The sequence below is a fragment of the Heterocephalus glaber genome, unplaced genomic scaffold (assembly GCF_053883595.1).
Source record: "Heterocephalus glaber isolate CG9 unplaced genomic scaffold, H.glaber_assembly_v1.0 deba00000594, whole genome shotgun sequence".
Lineage (NCBI taxonomy): Eukaryota > Metazoa > Chordata > Mammalia > Rodentia > Bathyergidae > Heterocephalus > Heterocephalus glaber.
The window spans coordinates 31,183,358-31,206,047 of record NW_028258151.1 but is presented as its reverse complement, the minus strand read 5'-3'; the positions used below and the strand labels follow the sequence as shown (position 1 = coordinate 31,206,047).

The 22,690-nt window shown below is 40.4% G+C and overlaps 1 protein-coding gene, 1 long non-coding RNA gene and 1 pseudogene across 12 annotated transcripts in view; 1 reads left to right on the top strand and 2 right to left on the bottom strand.

Annotated features, from left to right (window-relative positions):
• Positions 1 to 22,690, bottom strand: part of Ttc17 (tetratricopeptide repeat domain 17) — a 105,115-nt gene that overhangs the window by 32,143 nt on the left and 50,282 nt on the right. For all 3 annotated transcript variants that reach the window (XM_021264328.2, XM_004852000.4, XM_013074794.3), the window contains exons 17-19: positions 12,601 to 12,771; positions 3,738 to 3,997; positions 2,659 to 2,812 (exon numbers count right to left, since the gene is read on the bottom strand). In XM_021264328.2, the coding sequence (XP_021119987.1) occupies positions 2,659 to 2,812; positions 3,738 to 3,997; positions 12,601 to 12,771 (585 nt within the window). The remainder of the gene's footprint in view (positions 1 to 2,658; positions 2,813 to 3,737; positions 3,998 to 12,600; positions 12,772 to 22,690) is intronic.
• Positions 1 to 22,690, top strand: part of LOC106009977 (uncharacterized) — a 34,279-nt gene that overhangs the window by 1,007 nt on the left and 10,582 nt on the right. For 6 of the 9 annotated variants that reach the window (XR_015449003.1, XR_015449004.1, XR_015449009.1 and 3 more), the window contains exons 2-4: positions 62 to 166; positions 3,085 to 3,184; positions 3,497 to 14,623. This is a non-coding gene — a long non-coding RNA (uncharacterized LOC106009977). Of the gene's footprint in view, positions 1 to 61; positions 167 to 3,084; positions 3,185 to 3,496; positions 15,928 to 22,690 lie in introns of those variants that run through there. The other 3 variants (XR_015449012.1, XR_015449011.1, XR_015449010.1) reach the window with 3 other exon arrangements.
• On the bottom strand, positions 14,409 to 22,128 carry LOC101718456 (protein salvador homolog 1-like; annotated as a pseudogene).

Sequence of the window (22,690 nt, the reverse complement as noted above, 5' to 3'; positions counted from 1 at the left end):
TTATTATTAGTTCTTAGTACATCTATAATGGCTCTTAACGACCTCCACTTTTCCCCTACAGGCTCACAAACTATCTGTTTAATAATTAGCTTTAGAACTTGGCCAGGATTTGCCAGAGAACTCATTCGTTGACGGAAGAAAGAATCCACAATTACAAACTGGGACGGTGAGCCTCTGTAGTATTTTCACATCTCCTCCACGCCTCAAGGTCTTCACTTGCACGACAGCGAGTGGTTCTGTGGCAAGGACATTCCATGCCCTACCTGGACCCACCAACTTGAGTCCACTTACAGCTGCTTAAGTGCTTAGTACCATCTCAACCATATGTGACTTTAAATTTCACTTTTATAAGAAAGTTCTAGTTTTTTGTTTATAATATAAAGTATAATATGGGCTTACTATAAAATATTTAGACTATGGAAAGGCCATAGAAAAAAATAAAAATTACCTACAGCTTTTTCAGCACCCAGGAATGACCATTTATAACATTTTGATGATTTCCTTCTTGACTTGCTTGTTTATTATACTATATTTCATCAAATCTAAGATGTCATTAATTGTAAGATATATATTACTCTACATAATTTAAGATAGAAAAAACCCTGTCAGCTATTACTTATCACACAATCAACTGTAAGATGTATCTCAGAGGTACTGAAATGTGAAAAAAATGTAGTTGACAAAAGACAGAATATTTATCACTTTATAAGAACAGGAGTATTCTCTGTGCTGTTTTATAAACTGCTTTTGTTCATTTAGTATATCACAAATATCTCGTTGCACAGTATACAGCAGATATGCTGTCATTTCTTTAGGTAATTACTACTAAAGTTATTTATAATCTTTTACTATGCTAAGTGACCCCATGACCAATACCCTTGTATTTACATCTTTGGTATCTATAAGATAACTTATTTAGGGTAAATCAGGACAAGTAGAATTAGTGGATATTTTAAAATTTTCTGATATATCTTGTCAAAGTATCCCCAAATTCCTTTTATGAACTCTCACTAGGTGTTACACATTTAAAAGACAATTTGAGAAGCAGGATTGGTGACTCACTGTTTATGTCTGCACTCCTGATTGCTAGTGAGCTAAAAATCTTCCCATATCTTTAGTGCCACATATGTGTGCAAAGCTGGACATATTTCACTGAAATATTACAGTTTTCACACTGAGTTTTATTGCTTTTTTTTTTTTTTTTGGTACTGGGGATTGATTGAACTCAGGTCCTTGCATTTGCAAGGCAGGCAGTGGAAGCACTGAGCTAAATCCTCAGCCCTACACTGAGTTTTAGATGCTGCTCTTTAAATGATATCAGTATCCTTTGCTTATCACATATTCTATATGTGTATAGAAATATTTGGTGAAAATTATTGTATGTCAGTCCTTTATCTTTTTATTCTGTGGTACCTTCTGGTGCCAGAGTTTTACTGTTTTTCTCTTTCTTTGCCTTACAAAGTCCTTCACCTTAAGAGCATGTAAAATTCATCTAAATTTTATTCCATCATGATTTATGACATCTGATGTTTAGTCCAGGAATTTTCATCTCCATGTTTTACAGTTTCAGTATATATATATATTTTTTTTTGGTGCTGGGGATCGAACTCGGGTCCTTGCGCTTGTGCAGCAGGCAGTGAAACCACTGAGCTAAATCCCTGGCCCCTTTTCAGTATATTTTACACTGATCCAGAAACAGACCTAAAAGGAGGAGAGTTACTTTCGTTCCGCAATTTGTCAGCAAATGCTGGCATCCTCAACAGTACAAGCAATCCAAGCTTTTTACCTCTAGTCACGACCAAACACCCTTCTCAGTGTCCTCAGTTTCTTACAAGCTCACTCTGGAGTGCAGCCAAGCTGACCCCATTCCTCCTATTTTATTATGTGCCCTCTGCCTTCAGCTCTGGTAACTAAATAAGACATTTTAATGACCTGAATTTTCAGTCAATGACAGTATAAATAGCGCTTTAAAGGGATATAACATTTTTAACAAGGAATTCTATCACAACAATTTAATTGTTGGAAGAAAAAGTCCACCGGGTTCATGGCACTGGCTCTTAACTGGGGCCCAGAGATGAGCTTTGGGATAACTGTGAGCTCTTGAAAGTACATGTTAAACTCTGGGGTAATAAGCTCCAAAACATTTATCCAGTATTTAATGGAGTTGTCTGGTACACAAAAACATACTAGATAGTTACTATTTATTGAGGCCTATGTGCCTGATGGATAAAGCACTTTACGTGTATAAAGTCCACAATCCTTACTGCCACCCTCTAATGTAGATGTGATCATTACCCCCATTTTATGGATAAGAAAAACAAGAAGCAGAAAAATGAATGGCAAATCCAGTGTCTGAACCCAGGGAATCTGAACCCAGGGAATCTGTCCCCGAGCCACACTTTTAGACATATTACACTGGGATGTTGTATTAGGAATTAATAGGATATTTAAACTTCAAGTATAAGCTAAGAGTATAAGACAAATAGTCAATGGTTAAAAAAAAAATCAAGTAAATGTCAACATGAACATTTTACACCAATGCCTGATTTTGCCCTTTTACCTTCTCATTTAAACTGCTCTAAGTCATAATGCATCCTTTGTGAGAAATGAGAGTGAAATCTGAGGGTAGAAACCGGCATCCTAAACACTGGAATTTACCCTGCGGCCCAGGAGATGCCACCTTTGGGCCAGTGATCTCCAGGTTTGCTTGGTAACGGTGTCCGTTTTCTGCTTGGTTTGATTCCACCTTTTTCACGGGAGTTTTCTTATGATCTCCTTTGGGTTTCTTAACTCGTTTGACCTGGAATGTGATCTGTGAAACAAAAACATGTTAGGGACAAATGAGACTGATGATCAGATCTGTCACTCACCGTGGACATCAGCGGCTTTCAGAATAACCCAGATGGATGTGCTTATTGTTTTGACCACTGCGATTGTATACTTGAAATATCCAATGAATCCCATGATTATGTGTAATTCTTATGTATTAAGTTTAAAAAATAGCTTGAAAAGAAAAATCTCATTCCTGTGCTACAGTTGAGACTCTCCTTAAATTTCATTTTTCTTCTTCTTTTTTTGAGACAGGGTCTCACTAAGTTGCCTAGACTGGTCTTAAACCTCTAGGGGTAAGCGATCTTTCTGCCCTGGCCCCCCAAGTGCTGAGATTAAAGGCCACAGTACCCAGGTAAGCTTAATTCTTTTTTGGGGGGTGGGGTACTGAGGATTGAACTTGGGACCTTGTGCTTGCAAGGCAGGTGGCGGAACCACTGAGCTAAATCCCTGGCCCTTAAGCTTAATTCTTTTTTTTATTTCTTTTTTTCTTCTTTTTCCTTTTTTCCTTTTCTCTTCTTTATATATTCTAGATAGTAGTCCTTTGTCTGACCCTAAGCTTAATTCTTAAAGGTCTAAATAAAAAACGGTTAATGAAATGAATAAAATCACCAATTCTTAGAGTGTGTACAGCAGAAAAGCAAAGTAAGATATCTGATCTGGGCAGTTTCAGGTCTCCAGGCTTTGGCTACGGCTTTACGCCCATCCCATTTCCTTGAACCTTCTAGAAGAGCTGGTACGAGCAACTCAAAAAGCTTCCTGAGTACAGTTCCAGTATGATGGCTGTCCTGGAATATGGAGTAAGCAGTGCTACAAACCCAACAAAAACTTCACCTCCGTGCACACTATGAGCCCTCTCAAAGACTTGGGCTACAATTCCTTGAGGGCTGCCCTGGCGAAGTTCTCACCCATTCTGTTGCTTCGTCATCTTCACTTCTGCAGTCACCATAGCAAGAACTTCTGGCCACTCCATCCTGGGGACCTTTCTTCAGGACCCGAATCCCTTGTAAGTCTAGACGCCGCCCCTTCATCTCTAGTGCTCCTCCGAAGTCTTCCAAGGGCCACGCCTGTTGGAATTCATCCACCAAAGCCAGTATTTCTTCTGACATCTTTGTTTCATCTGAGCTCTCCATTTCATCAGAACCATTGCTTTCTTCAACCACTGTACCTGAAATTCAAGGACCAGCATATTACAACAAAACAGCATATTTCCACAAAGCTCATTCTACTATGTGTGCAACTCCAACTGGCTTCTGGGGAAGACTCTGGGCTTTGCTTCGGGGCACTTCTGTAGCCTACCTTCATAAAAATGCCCTCCAATATCTTCAGAATCCCTAACAGAGTATCATTTTAGTCATCTATCTTTGGTCAAAAGCCTGGCTAAGAACAATGGCAGTAGCTTAATGGTAGGCAATCACAGATTATGTCTCTAGTGAGTATGAAAACAGCCGTGCTATGTGTTATTTTTTGAAAGATTTACTTGCTCTGTATACAAAACATAGACAATAAAGACATGAAGTTTACTACGGGTATTTAATTTAATATGTGAGATTCTTCAAACTTTATTCCAATGTCATGAAATATCACAGCTGCATGTGCAGCTGACATAGCTGGCTTAACTGCCTTACCTGAACAATGATTTCTTTAATGAAAAACTATCCTAATTCCACATGAAGGTTCCCATTTTCATAATGGCTGATAAAAGTAGTATCGATATACTTGTGCAATTTCTTCCTAAAATGTTTACTAAGATAAAAATTTATGTTGCTCAAGTACATAAAGACTCCTGTGGATGTGTCAGCGAAATGACCTAGTGGAAATCCTCTCTCCCGAGAACGCAGTTGTTTCCTTCATAGCCTCACGAACGCCACACAACTCTCCAAGTTTCCCTCTATGCTTAGATAAAAGGGAAGCTCAGGGCACATGATTCTGAGTTCTGTGAAACAATGCTTTCCTCTTCTGGATTAAATTTTTGCTGTTTAGTTTGCATTAAAGGTTGCACCTTACACTGTGTGCTCTACAAAAGTCATCTCTAATCCTTTTTGGAAGTAGATAGCGTACAAAAACAAAAACAAAATGCTTTCTTTTGAAGGCAAATTTGAGCTCAGCCTGGGCAACTTAGTGACTTACCAAGACCCTGTCTCAAAAAGTGTGTGTACATGTGTCAGTTCCAAGACCCTGTACCAAAATATTTTTAAAAGCCTCCTTTTATAACTTGCACCCAGATAACCTGGGAGCATAGCTTGATGGCTCACACAATGTCAGCCTGCCATTCTAGGACAACACTCATCAGCTGGTAATTCTGGCTTGTTCAGGGATTCCTAACATAGTGATAATTAGGCCAGGGTCAGGACTGTCATACTGACCAGTCAACAGGCACAGCTCGCAGCTCCTCTGAGGAACGCACACTGTAGTCTCTGAGGTGGCTTCGAGTGAGAACCAAGGCTGCCACCAGTGCTGAAAATGACTTAAAGCTTTCAGCCGTACACGCAGAGGACCAGCAGTTTCAGCCTCAGCTCTGGTAGTGTCTCTGTCCCACGTTTTATTATAGAGAGGGGGAGGCTGGGGGTACTATTAGTAATCTCTTATTCTTTCTTGAAAAAATGACAGGGGTCATGTATTTATTAATAAGCCATGAGAAAATGTAATGTTGTCTTTTCAAGTATGTCCTTTTATGTTTTCTAAACCAATGTGTTGGTTTCTATGGCTTTTTATAATTATTGTTATTATTATTATTATTATTATTATTATTTTTTGGTACCAGGGATTGAACTCAGGTCCTTGTGCTTGCAAGGCAGGGGCCAGAACCTCTGAACTAAATCCCCGGCCCTATTATTATTTTTAACCGAGTTCTGAAACAAGCGTATGAGTTTGCCAAAACTTTTAGAATTTATAGACAAAAGTGGTTACTTTCCTAAATCATGCAGCCAGTAGTATAAATATAGGCAGACAAAGAAGTCTACTTTTCAGCTCCTCTGTTTGCTAGGATATTGCTAATGCTCAACATTAAACCTGGTGCAGAGTTGAGCCAGATGGCTGTGGGAGGGATTACTGGGAACTCTGAACAATTTGGTTTGTGAAGGTCTTGAGAGCCTGTTACTCCTGCCTTTGCCTTGTCCTACTGGCGGTTCAAGAGTTCAGATGCTAAGGTCTGCCTTGTCACTTGCTACTGCAGTCAGCCCAGCTGAATGGTAAGCAAAACAATCGGGCATCACACCTTGGCACGGTGTCTGAGACACTATTTGATTTAAAATGTCGCTGCAGCTGGCCAGGGCTGCTACTGCGACCCCAAACAGCAACTTAATTAGAAGAGGTGCACAGAATCTGACTTGTAGCAATAGAGTGTCTCTAAGTATTCCTCACCTCATTTTAGATTCTTCTCCTACTTTCCCTTATGGCTACTATATGGTTCCTTGTACCTGGTTCTGAGATAGGAAATTTTTGGTAGATCTACTCCAGCAAAAAAATAAAGGCTTAAAGAAAAGTGGCTTTTGGCCAAAGGGAGCCCACAGGTAACTACTAGCCCAGAGTATAGGCGCAGCTGCACACTGATACTGTACATATTTGGAAGCCTCTCTTCTTTTCAGTAAGTACTGTCTGGAAAGCATGCATGCTGTTTACCTGAAAAGTTCTGCAAACCTAGCTCCTAAATGTTATTGCTTCCCTGTACCCTTACTGTATGGTAATATGTCATTATTACAGTTCTTAGTGAAAGGATCTTTTATTAGTGGAAATCAGTATTCCAATGAAGAGACAATGGAATGTGCTGCTGGAAGCCATTAGACCTTTGCAAAGGCTGCTGAGGTCCAGGTGATCACAATGCCCAAACAACATGATATGCATACATATTTTTACATTTACGCCCCACAGGCTAGGAATCAGTAATTATAAATGTGCTATGAATTAAAAAAATAACTGATTTATTTATTTAGAGCCTACTATCTATCTCTGTGCTACAAATGCTGTAAGGGTGGGAACAAAGAGTATGAAGATTTCTGATCCCAAGGAATTAAATATAACCAATTTGTAATCAAATCAGAGACATGAAAGTATATACATGGAACAATTCATTTTTTAGAAGAAAACACTATTTGAATGCAATCACAAAATGCTTTTTAGGGGAAGGCAGACAGACCACTATGGCAGGGTTAGGACAGAGAGAAAAGGGTCAGGGCCAGGGAGGCGTTCTTTAGAGTGATTTTTTTCTTTTAAATAGCACACATACATAGGCGCATGTACCCAAACAGCTAAACACATGCAGGGATAAGGAGGACATGTGTGATGACACTGCTAACTTCAAATCAATCAGAAGAGTATATGGTGAAGACAGAGTAAGTAAGATTCCCAGGAAGGTGGGTGACATTAAGAATGTCTGGGAAAGTCAGGAAGAGGATTCCTTCAGAAGGGAGCCTCTTGCTTCGTAAGCAGAAGAACAACAGGGTAACAAGAGGGCCATACTAATGCTGAAGGTCAGCGTCCTAAGAGTGGTAATCAGTTGGTATATTGGGAGGGGGAGTGCTGGGAAAGGAGGAGAAGGACGGAAGACAAGGAGGCCAGTTGGAAAGGGGTTTCAGAGCTCAAAGTGGGCTGAAGGCAAAGAGAATTTTTTACAGGGGTGGGGGGTGTGGGAGGTATGTGAAGAAGCTTTAATAGAGAAAAAAATTAATAATATGGTGAGCTTAAAGATGATCTCAAGATTCTAATGTGAAATATGGGATTCTTACTATATGAATGTAGGTTTACAATCTGAATGTGAAAACACAATGCTATTTACCAAGACAACAGGCGAGTACAAGAGGATAAAGAGCTGGGGTTTTAGACTCTTATCATTAACTCATTTATTTAATAAACGAGGGCTGGAATGTTACAACCCATGGAACTTGAGGAAACGTCTCCAGACACTGTCCTACACAGGCTGTCCTGTAAGAGTCTGATACGGCTGGGAAAACAGAATTCTGGTTTGGGAGGAGGACTGGATGAAGGAAGAAGTAAATCTTAGGCTTGCTGCCTGGGGAGCAGATGGTATGACAGAAACTAAAAACAGAGACTGAGACCCACGTCTCTACTTTTTCTTTGTCTTCTTAAGACCCAGGTACCATTTTCACAGTGGAAAAAGAATAAATATTGTGAAGTTGGCGTGAGTTCACATTTCCAACTTGGATGAAGTCTAACCCAGGGCACTAGGCAAAGTGCTGAGAGATGGAGCTATGCTGCTATGGCCTCGCCCCAAATACAAAGCAGATCAGCACAATCCTGCAGGCGCCCAACACACCTGGGGATTGGTGTCTAAGCCTGGGCACCTCTGTTAAAGAGCTTTCTGAAGCAGAACGGGGACTTGGTGGAAGTACTCAGATCATGTTAAATGAAGAAGGACCAAAGAAGCCAAGGGTATTCCCAGTGGTGAGAGCAGTAGCTGATATACTGCACCAAAACCCAGGCTTGAAAAAGATTTTGCTAGAAAGATTTTGAAAAATCCCAGAGATGACTTCAAAGATGGCAGAGGGATTAAAAGCCGTAACATGCTGGATGTGGTGGTACACACCTGTAGTCCCAGCACTGGGGAAGCTGAGGCAGGAGCTTTGCCGCGAGTTCAAGGCCAGCCTGGGCTACATAGTTCAAAGCTAAACTGGAATTCATGTCGAGACTTTGTCTCAAAAAACAAAAATAAAAAAAAATAAACTAAAATAAAAGCCATGACACGAGATTGGTTGCTGAAAGAAATGAAGACATTTAACTGAAAGGAGGCTAAGAACTGGGGAGGGGTGGGCGAGAACAATAACCTTCTTCAAGCATCTAAGGAGATGTGAGGATAATGAGAAATAAGACTGACGCTGTCAGGCAGAACTAGAATGAAAAACCGTATCTCAACTCAATGTTAGGAAAGATCTGAATCGGTGAAAATGGAATGGGTCATCCAGGGAGAGGCCGAGGTCAGGGTGCTTGAGGGAGAAGCAGAAGCCAGTGAGTGACTTCCTGGGGACACCACTGAGAGGTAGAAAGCTATCAGGTGAGTCAAGGAATGTGACTGTATCTCAGGACACAGCACTGACAATCCTGGAAGACGAGTACTAGGGAGCAAAGGGTGCAAAGTATGAGATTCACAACCAAACAAGTGGACAGTAAACAAAGATGAATGAAGTCAGACAGTCGAAGAAATGGACAGCAAAGCAAAGTCCTCCTTTCAAAAGTGACACAAAACATTTCCTCCAGATCATCTTGTATGAGTAGTACCAACAGCTGTGAGTACTAACGTGGTTTCGGGGGACAGCAGGACACATTTTACCTTTAATAGATACTATAGGTATAGACTGGTACATTCTTAGTCCTACTAAGGACTTCCAAATTAGGACTCCACCACCACAGGGCCTTGTGCAATGCTGTCTGGAGTTCCAGTCTTCTCCTTAATGTCAGTGATCTGATTTGAAGTGAGATTGTAAAGCTGCAGATTGGCTTACGATTTAATAATCAACAATGGCATACAATTTCAAGCCCATAAGCAGAAAGCACAAAAGGCTTAACTCCCTCAGACTAAGACAGGTAAAAAATTTACTTCTGAGCAGAAAATAATAATTATGAGTTTTAATTTCCATAACTCTCCTTCTTTTAACTGAGTCAGTATAGCAAGAGAAAACAGAGAACTTCAAGATAACCAAGAAAAACAAATACGGACTCCTTCCATAATTAACTAACAGGCAAATAGGTTAGGGTTCTCTTTAGCTGGACAGTTGTTCACGGAGCATGTTCTATGCGTATATGCTTGTGAGGACTTTAGCTCACAAGCAGCCTGTCAGTCCTGAAGTAGTACAGTACGTCATGCCTATGTTTGTGTAAGTGAACATTACTGGATTCCAACTGTATCCCAGGCACTAAAATAAATGCTTCTGAAATTTTTTTTATTCAACTACTCAAAACCACTCTATAGGATATTTTTGTTTGTTCAGTTTTAAATCAGCAAGATAAAGGAAGCTGAGTAGATTTAACAGTTAGTAGGTGGCAGAGCTAGGACATGACCATGCTCTGACCACAAACCTGTGTTCTTCCTTGCATAACCGGGGTTTGTCATGGAGGATCCTAGACTAGATGAGATGAAACAGTGATTTTCAAATGTTCATCAGTGAAACAATTTTCACCAGCCCTTAGCAAAATGATAAATTAAAAAAGGACATCTAAACGGACCTCTTCCTTTCTTTTTGATACGTATGTGTTTGGCTTTTTTCTACTGGTATGAACACGGTAACTTTTATAACCATAGTTACATGCGTTTGTTGTCAGTACCTGAGAGTAAGACCAAGATATTCCTAGAATTAAAACACATGGTAAGGAGAAGTCCACACCTTCACACCTGAGAATAAAATTAGTGAAGAGCCATCATCGTATTGTAGACTGAATTAGCAACGGGAAAAGGAATCAACCCTAAGGGATGGTTTGTACATTGCCGAAGGGACCTGGGTCTGCTTTTATCCCTAGTATGAGACAGAATGGAATTCCATGGAGAACATGGAATTAAACTTAAAGACTAGGTTATATAATCTGCTTCAAGTGATGATGTGTTCATAAAAAAGGGAGTTAAAAGACAAGATTTTGGTTGGGTTTTATTCTGAATTGTCCTAGAGAAAAAAAAAGACTAATTCAGTAGTCATAAATATCCTAGTCACTAGGGAGTTGTATTGTGTTTTGGCATAAGCACTGTTTCTATGAATGGAATCAGATCTCCCTAATGTTACCCCACTTCTGTCTGTTGATTCTTGGGACACCACGCAAGCTCATGGCGTTCATTTAGTTATGAGTCTCCTAATTCCAAAAAAAAGGGGACATTAGGCTACCAGGGACCAAAGAGGACTTGTCCCATGGTAAGTGAACAAACTGCCATCCAGGTTAAGAATAAATCTCTTCTCATTTGGTAAATGGGCTTTAGTTTCTTTAAAGTCCAATAGCTTCTGGTAAGAGATTAAAGGTCACAGCAGTACTCTTCCTCTTTGAGGTTTAGCTTGCTTCTACTAGATGTCATTTTTTTATATGCAATATTAAAAGGATAAGATTTCATAGTTGCTAAGTATGTTAATCTTGTCTATACTGGAAGGAAAATATATTAATTAACAAATATTTATGTATACAAGGAATACAAAGTTACATAGAATATGGCATACACGAAGTTCATAGTCTGGTGGGAAATAAGACATAAAGCGTATGCACCCAGCTGCCCTAGAGATGGGCAGGGCTTAGAAGAGCACAGTGGGAGAGGGGAGGGCAAGGGCGAAAAGCGTGTGCTTCCTGCCATGCAGTGTACTAGTAGGTGACCGAGTTGCAGAGAGAACTGGGGGCCACAGTGCCTTGCATTTCTCTCCAAGATAATTCAATTCTACCAATAGGTAAGAAGTGAGCCACTGAAAAACTTCAAGCTAGGCAACTTACCTGATCAGAAGTGCATTTTAGAAACAAGTCTTTGGACACACACTGTGAGGGTTAAGCTGGATTGTCAACCTGATTGGCTTCAAAGCCAACTAGGCAATTAATAAAGCCTAGGGAGTGTGTGTGTGTATTGGGGGGGAGTAGGCTCCTCTTCTCTAGCGTGGATACCGCTGCTCTGCTTCCTGGCTGCATGAACTGAGCACACCCTTCTGGTACTGATGTTCCTGCTCTCGGCCAACTGACCGCAGATAAAATCCTTTGAAACTTCTCCTTTAAGCTGCAGGTGTTGGGTATTTTGTCCAGCAATGGACACACACAAAACTGGTAACAGTGTCTGCTTCTGATTTTAAATTGCTACATCAAGTATATTGTACTCGCTTGTTATCCCTGTCTCCGTTTTTTTCTTCATACATAAAGTAAAATAACAGACTAGAGCTCAGAGACCAAATTAACAGATTACTGCAAAAGCAAAGGCAGAAATGAACAAAATCTAAATTCAGGCAATGGCAGAAGGAACAGATAATGGATTCAACAGGTCTAGAGATGAACTGGATATAGGGGTACCTGGGTGAGTTGTGATACATTAACAGATATCTGGAATACAGGAATTGGAAATGGTTGAGGAAATAAGGTAAAATAAGGTCAAATTCCATTTTGGGTATGTTAAATTTAAAGTACCTGTGGCACACAAAGACATTTTTATGGTAAAAAGTAGAAATAACATTTGGAGTTAATAGAGAACGTCTTAGATGAAAATATACATTTGGAATCACTAGTGTGTTCAAAGGTGTCAAGTTCCTATGAGGTAAGAGGTAGAAGGCTAAGACAATTAGACAAAGGTTAGGATACTGGGTACCCCAACAAATAAATGGGCAGAGTACAGGACAAGGGAAAGAACTGAAAAAGATGGTGTGAGGACAGGTAAGAGCTAAGAACAAGTGATTCCAGAGTGGAGAAGAGAGTTTCAAGAAGGGGGAGTTATGCACAGTTCAAAATGTAGTCGTCAAGTGGAACATCAGGAGAGGGCCTGGTAGATGTGGCCAGTATTCCAAATCTTCACATTTTACCCAGTTAGTGTAAATATAACCCCCCCCCCCCGCCCCACATGACTTAAGAGTGGTGACACTGAGAAGAAACGAATCAGATTCGTTCTAGAGAAAGTCAACACTGAGGTGGAAGACAGAGAGTGAGAAGAGCATGGTCACAAGTGGAGCTGATCTTCTGCCTCACCCTCTGAGGGTCACGCTTGTGGTTCTACATGAGTGGCTCTTAAAAGAACTCTTGAAAGGAGAGAAAAGCCTAAGGTTAAAGCTCGAGAGTTGATTCTTCCCCAGAAGCACGGCTCAGGTCAAATCAACTTACTTTCAAGTCTAAGGGCCTCAGGGCCCCTCCTTGAGTTCCTCACAGAGAGCTCAGGGTCTTCCTCTGTCCCTCTGTCAGAGGGCTCTTCTTCAGCAGCATCCAGTAACTGCAGTTGGTCATAATATTTCTGTTTGCCATGGCCGTTGTCCAGGGCTTTCTCATGACAATCACCTCAATGACAAGAGACACAGATATACCACGTTAGAAACATCTCTTCTGCACCATCCCGTAACGCAAGGCCCCCAAACATCAAGACGAGCAAGAAGCTAACAAGACTAGTGTTTCTCTAGCAGAGCACTGCACACACAGCCAGATTGTTTCTGTTACAAGATTGCCCTGAAGTTCGAGTTTCAACTGCTAGGCTACTGTAAGAACCAACCATTCAGGGGGAAAACCTGACAACACAGATCAAGATCAAGATCTTGTTCCATTCATAATGGCTACTGTGAAATATTCCCTTGAAGTTAAAAATATCAAAACATTTTCCTTCTATTTGCTTTTCGAAGGTGAGACATGATGGATTAGTACCCGAATAAATCTGATAGATGAATTAGAGCAGAAAAATTTACCATTCTTGCATCACAGAAAAAATGAGATATACCAAAGGTAAGGGATTATAAAAAATTGAAAACCAAAGAATTAAAGGAGGGTAATGGCAGAGATTTCCTTAAGACTGTGATTTAGCAAAGGTACCTATTTTCTTTCAGAAAACAAGTTCAGGCCATGTGGTTAAAGATTTATCTATGCATAAAATGCCCTATCTTGAATGAAATTCTTGCATTTTTAATATTTTTGATATATGGAGTGGGTCTGACTTCTACTATAGTTTTGTGGTGAAACAGGATTTTAAAAAACTGGTGCACATCATTTATATAGAATGGTTTCATTTCATTGTATTTCTACACTGATCATGAGTCAAAGGGTTTTGATCCCACTAGCAAGTGTGTGTTAATATGGACAAACCCAATATTTAGCTCCACCTGAGGGTCGTTTTCTGAGTAAGGGAACACTAGGATCTCGTATCTGATGTGTCAGTGATATGGCTATCCCAGGTATCCCTGCTGTCACTGGTTTATTCCAGCTGCTCTGGCTCAATGAGCAGGTACCTTCTTTCTCCTTTATGTCCTCTATTCACATCGTCACTCAAGGTGCCTATTTGGTAGAAGGTCACAAAATTCCTGTCAGAGGACAATTATTTAGTCAAGATTGTGTAAGAGTTCTCCTTTACCAGGACATTCAAACATGTTCTAAAAGCTTTTTTTTTAAAGAATGTTGTCTCAAAGAGATGTGTACCCAACCAAGCTCGCTCTGCAGCAACGGATAAACAAGAAGTCTTTTTCTGGATTTGATGGCTTCTTTTTAGGCTTCATACTTTAAGAAAGGCCTCCTCAAGCTATTTCCTGCATTGTGCCAAGAAATGCATTGGACTCAACACCTTTTCCAAAGTAAGAAATTTACAGTAAGGAGACCCCACACTTAGGGACTTGCTTTGTATTTTCCAGTTCTATATTCTCACATGTCTGAGGCTACTATACACAACAAGGCTGTGTCAGAAACCGAGGGATCTTTTCTTCAAGCGAGTGTTAGTTTTCAAGAAACTTACAAGCAACTTAGGAAGATGGTAAACACAAAGTAAGTAATATGGTGGCAGCATGCTGTGCCAAATAAGTGCTTCAGAGACAAACTGCAGAACTTGAGTTGTGCAGAACACATAGGCCTACTAAAGGGGAACTGCAAAGAAGGGAGCCAATATTTATTAAGTGCTTATTTTTTTCCTTCCACTTTTCTGCCATGAAAACTTTGTGAGGTATTATTAATCCTCACTTTGTAAATAAGGAAATGGATTACCAGTAAATTTCAGCAATTTGCCTCAAGTCCAACAGTAAGTAAATGGCAACCAGGTCTGTCTTAATACAAAGCTTCTTGGCTTTTCGTTAGAGAGTGCTGCCCCGAACAACAACAGAAGAGGAGGCAGCAATGGAGGCCGGGAAGAGCAATGAAGTGGGCAAAGCTACAAGAACAGGTGCTCTCATCAGGTGTGGGAGGCAGTGAGAAGTACAATCGGTCGGAGACAGAGGGTGATGCATGTGCACATGCGTCCACGGAAGGGTACTGGGAAAGAAGCTGTAAGCAGTGGTGGCTAATTTCTTTCTCCAGATTTGCCTATAAAAGGCCAGAGGATGATGATTTGCCTCCATTTCTGTTTTCACTATCTGATATGCAATTAAGTATGAGGAACTAAGCATAAAATATTAAAACAGAGTCATGACCACAAACAACTCTGTACACCCAATTGACTATAATTTACTACAAAGAACATCACAGTCTTCAGAGACAATTCTTAATTGGGATATAAATAAACCTGACTATTAAAAGCAGAGAGCAAATAATGACGACAATGATGCTGGAGAAAGCATTTGTCACCCTGACATGTGCTGTGCAAAACTGAACATTACCAAAGCAGAGGACAAACCTGTAACAGAGTAACATACTGAAATTCCGAGTGTTCTGAAACTGTTTTCCTCCTCTACTCTTTGCATCTTTTCTGTTTCTCTCTCATCCTTTTCCTACTGTAAAAATTTAATTGGTTTCATCTTTTTAAATGTGTGCAATACAAAAAGCATTTTAGGGAAAAATTTGTAAGATATGGTGTGCATAAAACCCTAATGCTAAAATTAGTCTTCCCACGCGGCCTTAAACCCGGACACCTTCTCCTGAAGCAAGCCCTGTGCATTAGAAGAATATCTTGCCCTCCAGCTCATGAAACTGGGGCCAACATCTCTCCATGGAGAGTAGAAAAGGCCCCAAGCAGGAGAACTAGGGGAACAAAAGGAAGAACAAGAGGTTTATGTTAGGGTATTTTCTTGCAAGTAGGCCACATAAAATGATCAAATAAAAACTAAATGCTTTAAGATTAAGAACTCTTAATATTAACTTTCTTACACTAACAAATATAGACTGGTTTAGAGTGCTGGTGTGATTTGCCTAAGTACTAAGCTAATAACAGAAAGTTAAATTGCCTGATTTTTAAATTACTTTGGTCTAAAGGGGAAGTGAAGAATTTCAGAATGAACTAAAGTATTTTCTGGACCACAATATAGGTTCACTTTAGCTCAAATGGGAATTTTCATTGCATACATGGAAAAATACTACTTAACATCCTGGCAGAGGTGAAGAAGATGTTCTCATTTAAGAAGCAAGAAAATGTTGAAGGAGGAAATGTGGACACACCTGGAAAGTAACAAGTCATATTTTCTAGGCATGTTGCTACGGATTTCTGCTGTTGCAAAAATGAGGAGATCACATGGCTTAGACTAACCTTCAGAAGTACGATTTTATTTTACTTTTTAAAAAGGAACTACAGGATTTAGATGAAATGTTTTAAATAAGGTCGCAGGTGAAAATGGAAACATTTTTTTTCTATGCATAATGCTTCACACTTGCTTGCCAAGCATTTAACATCTCATTCAAATCCTGGCTGTTTGTTTTTTCTTAGAAGCAAGCGACTACAATGTAAATACCAACTAACTATAAAAGCACAAGGAAAGGTATTTTCAATTCTGGAATTGCTGGGAGATTGTAGACACATCAACATCCTTTCCTGTGCTTGGAATATTTCCTATATAAACTGGGTTAAGAGTGGACCTATCTTACAGGGGTGTTCTACAAAACAAAAATATTTAATATATCTTGTCAAAGTATAATCTCCTGTGGGATAAAGGTGTAATTTATCCTGTGGTTAGACAGTTTTTCAGAGTAAACTAAGTTCTCAGGAACTCCTATCATTTCTTAGGTTGGAGAAACTGACTTTCCTCTCATATTAATTCTGTTTACAAAGTTCCTAGAAGAGTATTTTCCACTTTCTAGAGCTGAGTTACCATCTGCGTGTTAAAAGGGATCCTTACCTTCTGAATCTCATAAATTGGTACCCAACCTGGGTACCTTAGGGTCCACTGGAGTTAGTTATAATAAAGAAATGCTGCTGGGCCTGGTGGTGCACGCCTGTAATCCCAGAACTTGGGAGGCTGAGGCAGGAGGATCGCTGTGAGTTCGAGGCCAGCCTGAACTACACAGTGAGACCCTGTCTAAAAAAGCAAAAACAAAACAACAACAACAAAAACAAATGCTACAAGTAAGAGGCAAGCTAATGTCAAGACAGGATCGCCTTGGTCTTTTGGTGTTACGGCAGTGGTTAAGAGCCCAGACCAGAAGATTATGTAAGTGCAAACCCTGTTTACAAGACTTTCTAGTTCTGTAAACAGGACTCATTGCTTTTAAACTCTCTGTCTATTGGATTTCTCACACGCAAACTGAGTTTAATAACAGAACTACTTCATTAGGCTGTTGAGAATGAAGTGTGAAGAACTAGAGCACTGTCCAGCATAAGGTGTAATCATTGTTATTAGTGCTGCTCCTCTGAAAAGCTGCAGTGCACTCAGAAGTTATCCCAGTGTAATCTTTTAACCAGGCCTTTTAGCTATGGCCATCTCAGAATCTCTAGTGTGACCAACTGGCTAGTAACAGTATGTGCACACGTGCATGCACACAGACACACACACACACACACACACACCACACGCAATGGGGGAGGCAGTAGAGAGTTCATTTCTACCAGCTGTTCAGAAGAAAACAGCAATTCATTCAAATTAAACTGCTCAGCATATCTAAGACCTAAGAAATTTGGAATAAGAAATTAGCTTAACAGGCCCCTACTGAAGGACATTTAACAGACAGTGTGAATTCATAGCCCTACAAAATGAAAAGAGTACAGCTATACGTGAAGTTATAGCAACACTTCATTCTGCATGCTCCACAAGCCTCCAGGCTGTTAGTCTTGCTTCAATCTGGTCCCCAAACTTCCCTCCCTCTAACACACTTTTCTCCACACAACAAATAAGAGTAATACTCCTATGTTAATCTATCATATAATGAATTTCTAAGACATAGATAGTAAACTGATTTGTAATGGGAGGGAGAATTTGAAGGCAAAGTTAACAGATGTTAGAAAAGTAGTCTTTTTGCAAACAGTGGAATATTCCCCCATCCAAGTACTAACCTGTCCCGACCCTGCTTAGCTTCTGAGGTCAGACAAGATAGGGCGCGCTCAGGGTGGTATGGCCGTAGACAGAACGGTGGAATATTCTAAAGGTCTTCCCACTAACCCTGCTTTGATAGGCTTCGATTATACTCTACTGTCTCCTTTCTTAGAAAAGCTACCTTACAGGAAGCATTCTGATACACTCAATTAAATATAAGTACCTGGAAGGACAGCACAGATTCCATCATTCTTTTAACAAACAGAAATTGCCTAACAGACAGCAGGATCTGTCTTTACCTTTCTGGCCAACTGCATTCAAAATTATGCAGTTATAAAACTGAATTTTGTTTTGTAAATAGGTAACTAGAAACACGTTGTAAATGTTTCACTTTAAGTTTCTCCACAGTATTATTTTATGGTATTTATTTCTCTAGTAAAATATAGTCTACCTTTTACAAAGGGTAGTAAAATAAATCAGGAAGTGAATAAAAAGTCTGTCTTTTAGTTGTTTACACTGTTGCATAAAATGACTTTGAAATATTATCAGGAAGCTTTTACTAGGGTGGTCTGTGGGGCTTTGATACTATGCAGAGTTAACAGGTAAAATGCTAGAGGAAGAAAGAAACTTTACTGGGAACAAATACACATGTTTTTGATTTATACCTCCAAGGACAGTGAGAGGCCAGCAGACCTTCCACCAAGAGGAACATTCCAGGGTATGAATTCAAATTCTCCCTTAGTTAAAACTAGTACAGGAACCTAGGCAAATCAATTGTTTTATGTCTTCATCCAAAATGAGAGATGAACTACTATCCTATGTATGACAAGGAGATTCTTGGGAGACACCATGAATGAAATCACTGCTAAAATAAGAAAACAGAATTCAATTTTGGGTAAAACCTTGGTCACTGATGCCTGTACCTGAGAGACAAATGAAGACAACTCGTCTTCTCTGCCCTGTGTTCTCCTCTATTTGGGGAAAACAAAAGAAATGATTTCAACAGGACACTGGCTCTTCAGACATGTTCTTGTTCAGCAATTACTGCTGAAGGGAACTCTCTGCAGGGGGTTTACGGTGATGGCCATGTGCTGATTGACCTTAAAAGTGTAATGCCACAGAGAAAAGAGATCACATTAGACTTGCAATCGGCAACTGCAGGCTTACACCAGCATTCCCTCCTGGGAAGGAGTCAGAAAAGAGTAGCAAGGGGAAACAAAAAGGAAGAAAGAAAAGCATAAGATCCTAAATATATGTATGCGTGTTTTCCTTTACGACATAATCTGGAGCTCAAGGCCATCCTGGAGAATACTCTATTCATACATGGAAAGGAAATCTGCTTCAGCCAAGGGTTTGGGGCTGAGTTGGTTTCCGCAGAACTATACTCCCTTGCCTCCTTTTAGAGCAGAAAAAGGAGAACTGGCTGTAAACCTGGGCTCTTCATCTTGCCATGTGGCTTCCTCCTAAATAACAGAAGCATAGGACGCAGTGTCACTGTCTGACACTACTTCAGCAATGGAATTCAAGTCCTTGGCACTGTAACTTTCTCTAAAATGTGACAGCTCAGATTATATCTCTAAAGAGGAGAACTTACACATTCATTAGAATTCTATGAGAGAATTTTGCATGGAGAAATTATACTGGAAAAAAGGAAAATTAATTGCAATAACTATTATTATTATTATTATTTTTTTTTTGGTACCGGGGATCGAACTCGGGTCCTTGTGCTTGCGCAGCAGGGAGCAGAACCACTGAGCTAAATCCCCAGCCCAACTATTATTATTTTTAAAAATTTAAGTCTCTGGTATACTTCAGTCTAGGGAAATTTTCTTCAATACTGGAGAGTAAAACCCTAGACTTCCTTAGGTTTACTGAGTTACCCACAGATATTAATTCTGAATGTGGATCAAAAGGGACTTTTTGGGTAAACTTTCATTAAAAAGTGGAGCCTGCAGGTGGGAGAATATCAGCTGTTAATGTATAATGGATAAGACTCTTCTCCTCTCCCTTTTATGGTGGGAGCTATAAACTTTAAAGGGAGATGGCAAAAGGTAGGTCTATACAACTTAGTCTTTATTCCTTTCACTCCTTAAATATTCTGAATAGTTCAGACTTCAAATATCACCAGTTACTCCCCACTGAAGTGTATGTTGTGTACCATTTTTTTTTTAGTTTCCACAAAAATATATTTAATAAAGTTGTTATAAAATCAAGCACAACATTTTATTAGTAATTCAAACCCACTTATGTCTAACTGGGAGTGCTTTATACTTTGGAAGACTACCAAAACTTAAAACATATTTACATGTATTTACAACTCAGGTAAATATATAACTAAAAAGCTATGAAATTCACAAAATTTTAGAGACTTACAGGCTGGAAGTATCATATATTTGTCTGTAATCAAATATACTATTCTAATGATGAACAACATTTTAATATAAACCAAAGGGAAGAAACTGGGAATAATACGGCTTAAAAAGCTTTGTTGCAGAAACACTTAGAAGATAAAAGTAATACAAAACTGATGTAATGGCTAAGATTTCCCATGGAATCCCTGATTGTCACATCTGGCAGCTGAGCCCCGTCTGTGAGAAGGCGGTGTGCGGTGCTGCTGGGCACCAGCGCTGTCCCCTCTCTGCAGCTGAGACAACACAGCCAGCCCTGGCTGAGAGCTGCACCCAGCCTTCTGTTGAAATTCATTCCTGAAAGATTATCTCAACGTGCTGCAAAAGGGTCCCTTACACTTGGCAGGGAAGAGGGGTCACAACATACATCATATACCGAAATTTATCACAATAAAGGTTCCAAATCCTATTCTGTATTTTGCACTAGGCCATGATACCATGCAAACCATCCCATTCCAGATAACATTCCACATTAAAGCAGTAAACATCTTTTAAAAAATACTGCATAGATTTTTTTTTTTTTTTAAAGAAAGGTACTGCTGCTGTAAGAAGTTACCAAGGCACCTGCCTCGCAAGCGCAAGGACCCGAGTTGGATCCCCGGTACAAAAAAAGAAGTTACCAAGTGATCATTCCTATTTAATATATGGTTATGTCATTTTCTTGCCACATTTTTATCCATCAAGAATATTCAAAGCAGTTTCTTAATACACAGCATTTGGATGTATATACCATGTTGGCTCTTAGAATGATAAACTCATTTTTATTTTGTAATAAAAGAAAACTTCTAGTGGCAAAATACATGTAAAATTAGAATTTTATAATTTCCAAAAAGTAAGCTGCCTTTGTTAACGAAGGTATTTGCATGTTTTGAGCCTGTGAAAATATTTTAAAGCTCTTATAAAACTTAAAATTTCTTTTGATAAGTTAACTTAAAAATTTTTGCCATGTTTCTGGGCATACTGCTGTCTCTGCTTGCGATTTTCCAACTCAGTGAGAAGAGCCTGTCTGTAGGCTTCATACATTTTAACAATTTGTTCCAGTTCCTTCAACTTTAGCATTCCCTGGTAGGTATCCAGGTCAGCCAGTTGAAAGAGTTCCCACTTCAGAATGTGGTCATATTTCAAAGGGGCTCAAGCATAAACTTGAAGCCAGTCAGGAATTTCTGCAGTATAGTATGGATTTGCAGGTACCAGAAGGGACTGATTTCTCTCAGTCTGCTGTGGCTGGTATGTGACAGGAGGAGGCTGGTCATACCGAGCTACACTAGGAGCACAGGGATGCCTGTACTGAGCCTTTTTATTTGTGTGAACTACATAATAGGTTTCAAACTCTGAAGATTCAACTCGTTCCCATCCACGAGGAAGTCCTTCTCGTTCAAGAGGATGGCTCCAATGAGTTGTGTTTGTGTTATGATCAATATAATATTTTCCTCCCTCTCATTGTCCAATCCACAGACCAGCCAGGAGGAAGGGGCAAGTCTTCCGATCCATGGTTAGTTAAATTTCCTAAAGATGTAGCAGCAACTCTCCCAATACCTGAAGCATGCCTCCCCTGATTCTGTGGCATTCTTTGGAAGAGATCGTGGTTGTATTCATAATATCTGTAGTCTTCATGCACACGATCTCCAAGTGCCCGCCTTCTCTGACCATCAAAAAAATTATCTGAATAATAATAACGAGAACTGGAGTCTCCGCCGTTTTCAACAGCAAAATTAACTTCTGTCAAAAATGACTGAGACGAGCCATACCCCCGAGGGACATCTGCTAGACTCCTGGCAAGGTAAGAAGGTGCAGATAACCTGTTGCTTTCTCTTCGCATTATTTCATGAGGTGTTCGTTGAATTGGAGTTCTAAGAAACTCTGAAACTACTAGTTCTTGAAACGACTCCATCTCCAGAAACTGAAAAAGCAGCAGAGCTTGAATCTGGAAGACAGATAACAGTTCGTTTTGGAATTGTTGGACCGTGCCGGATAAATGAAGGCATAAGATTCCGCAGCAGAGGCGACGTCTCCTTCTTTACGTCCTTCCCCTGCACCTCGGCCGGCTTGGACACTTCGTTTTCGGTTTTCTTTCAGGACAGCATCCTCCTCGACCAGGCCTCGGCGCCGATCCCGCCGCCCCCTCTTGCCCTCCCGGGTCGCGCCCGCCGCCGCTCCGCAGCCCGGGGTCGCCTGCAGGGAACGCCGCATGTTCGCGGCGCTAAGCGCGCCGGCCGAAGCACACTAGCATGTCCTTTCCTTCCCGGAAGTCGGCCCGCTCCGCGCCGCCGCCCGGGGAGGCCGGGGTCGCCGGCCCGGGCCATGGTCCGCCGTGCGCCGCCCTGGATCCGCTACTGCTCCCGCCTGTTGTGTACCATTTATTGTACACGGTGGGCTGGGGTATGAGGGTGAGAAAAGGACTGGCGCCTGCTGTGGAGTCTTTCAGGACAGCTGTGTGATGTCCATAAATCCCTATCGCGGCAAGTCACTGGGACTGAAGGAGAGAGGCGTGAAAGTAACTGGGAGACTACTTACAATTACGGGTCAGCTAAGTCATATGGTAGAAGTGGGCCTTGAAGGATGGGTAGTTGTGCAGGGTGAGAAGGATGAGTTGTGTCTGGGGAAGAGCTGCAGGAAACATGTCCAAACGCATGGAACCAAGAGTGC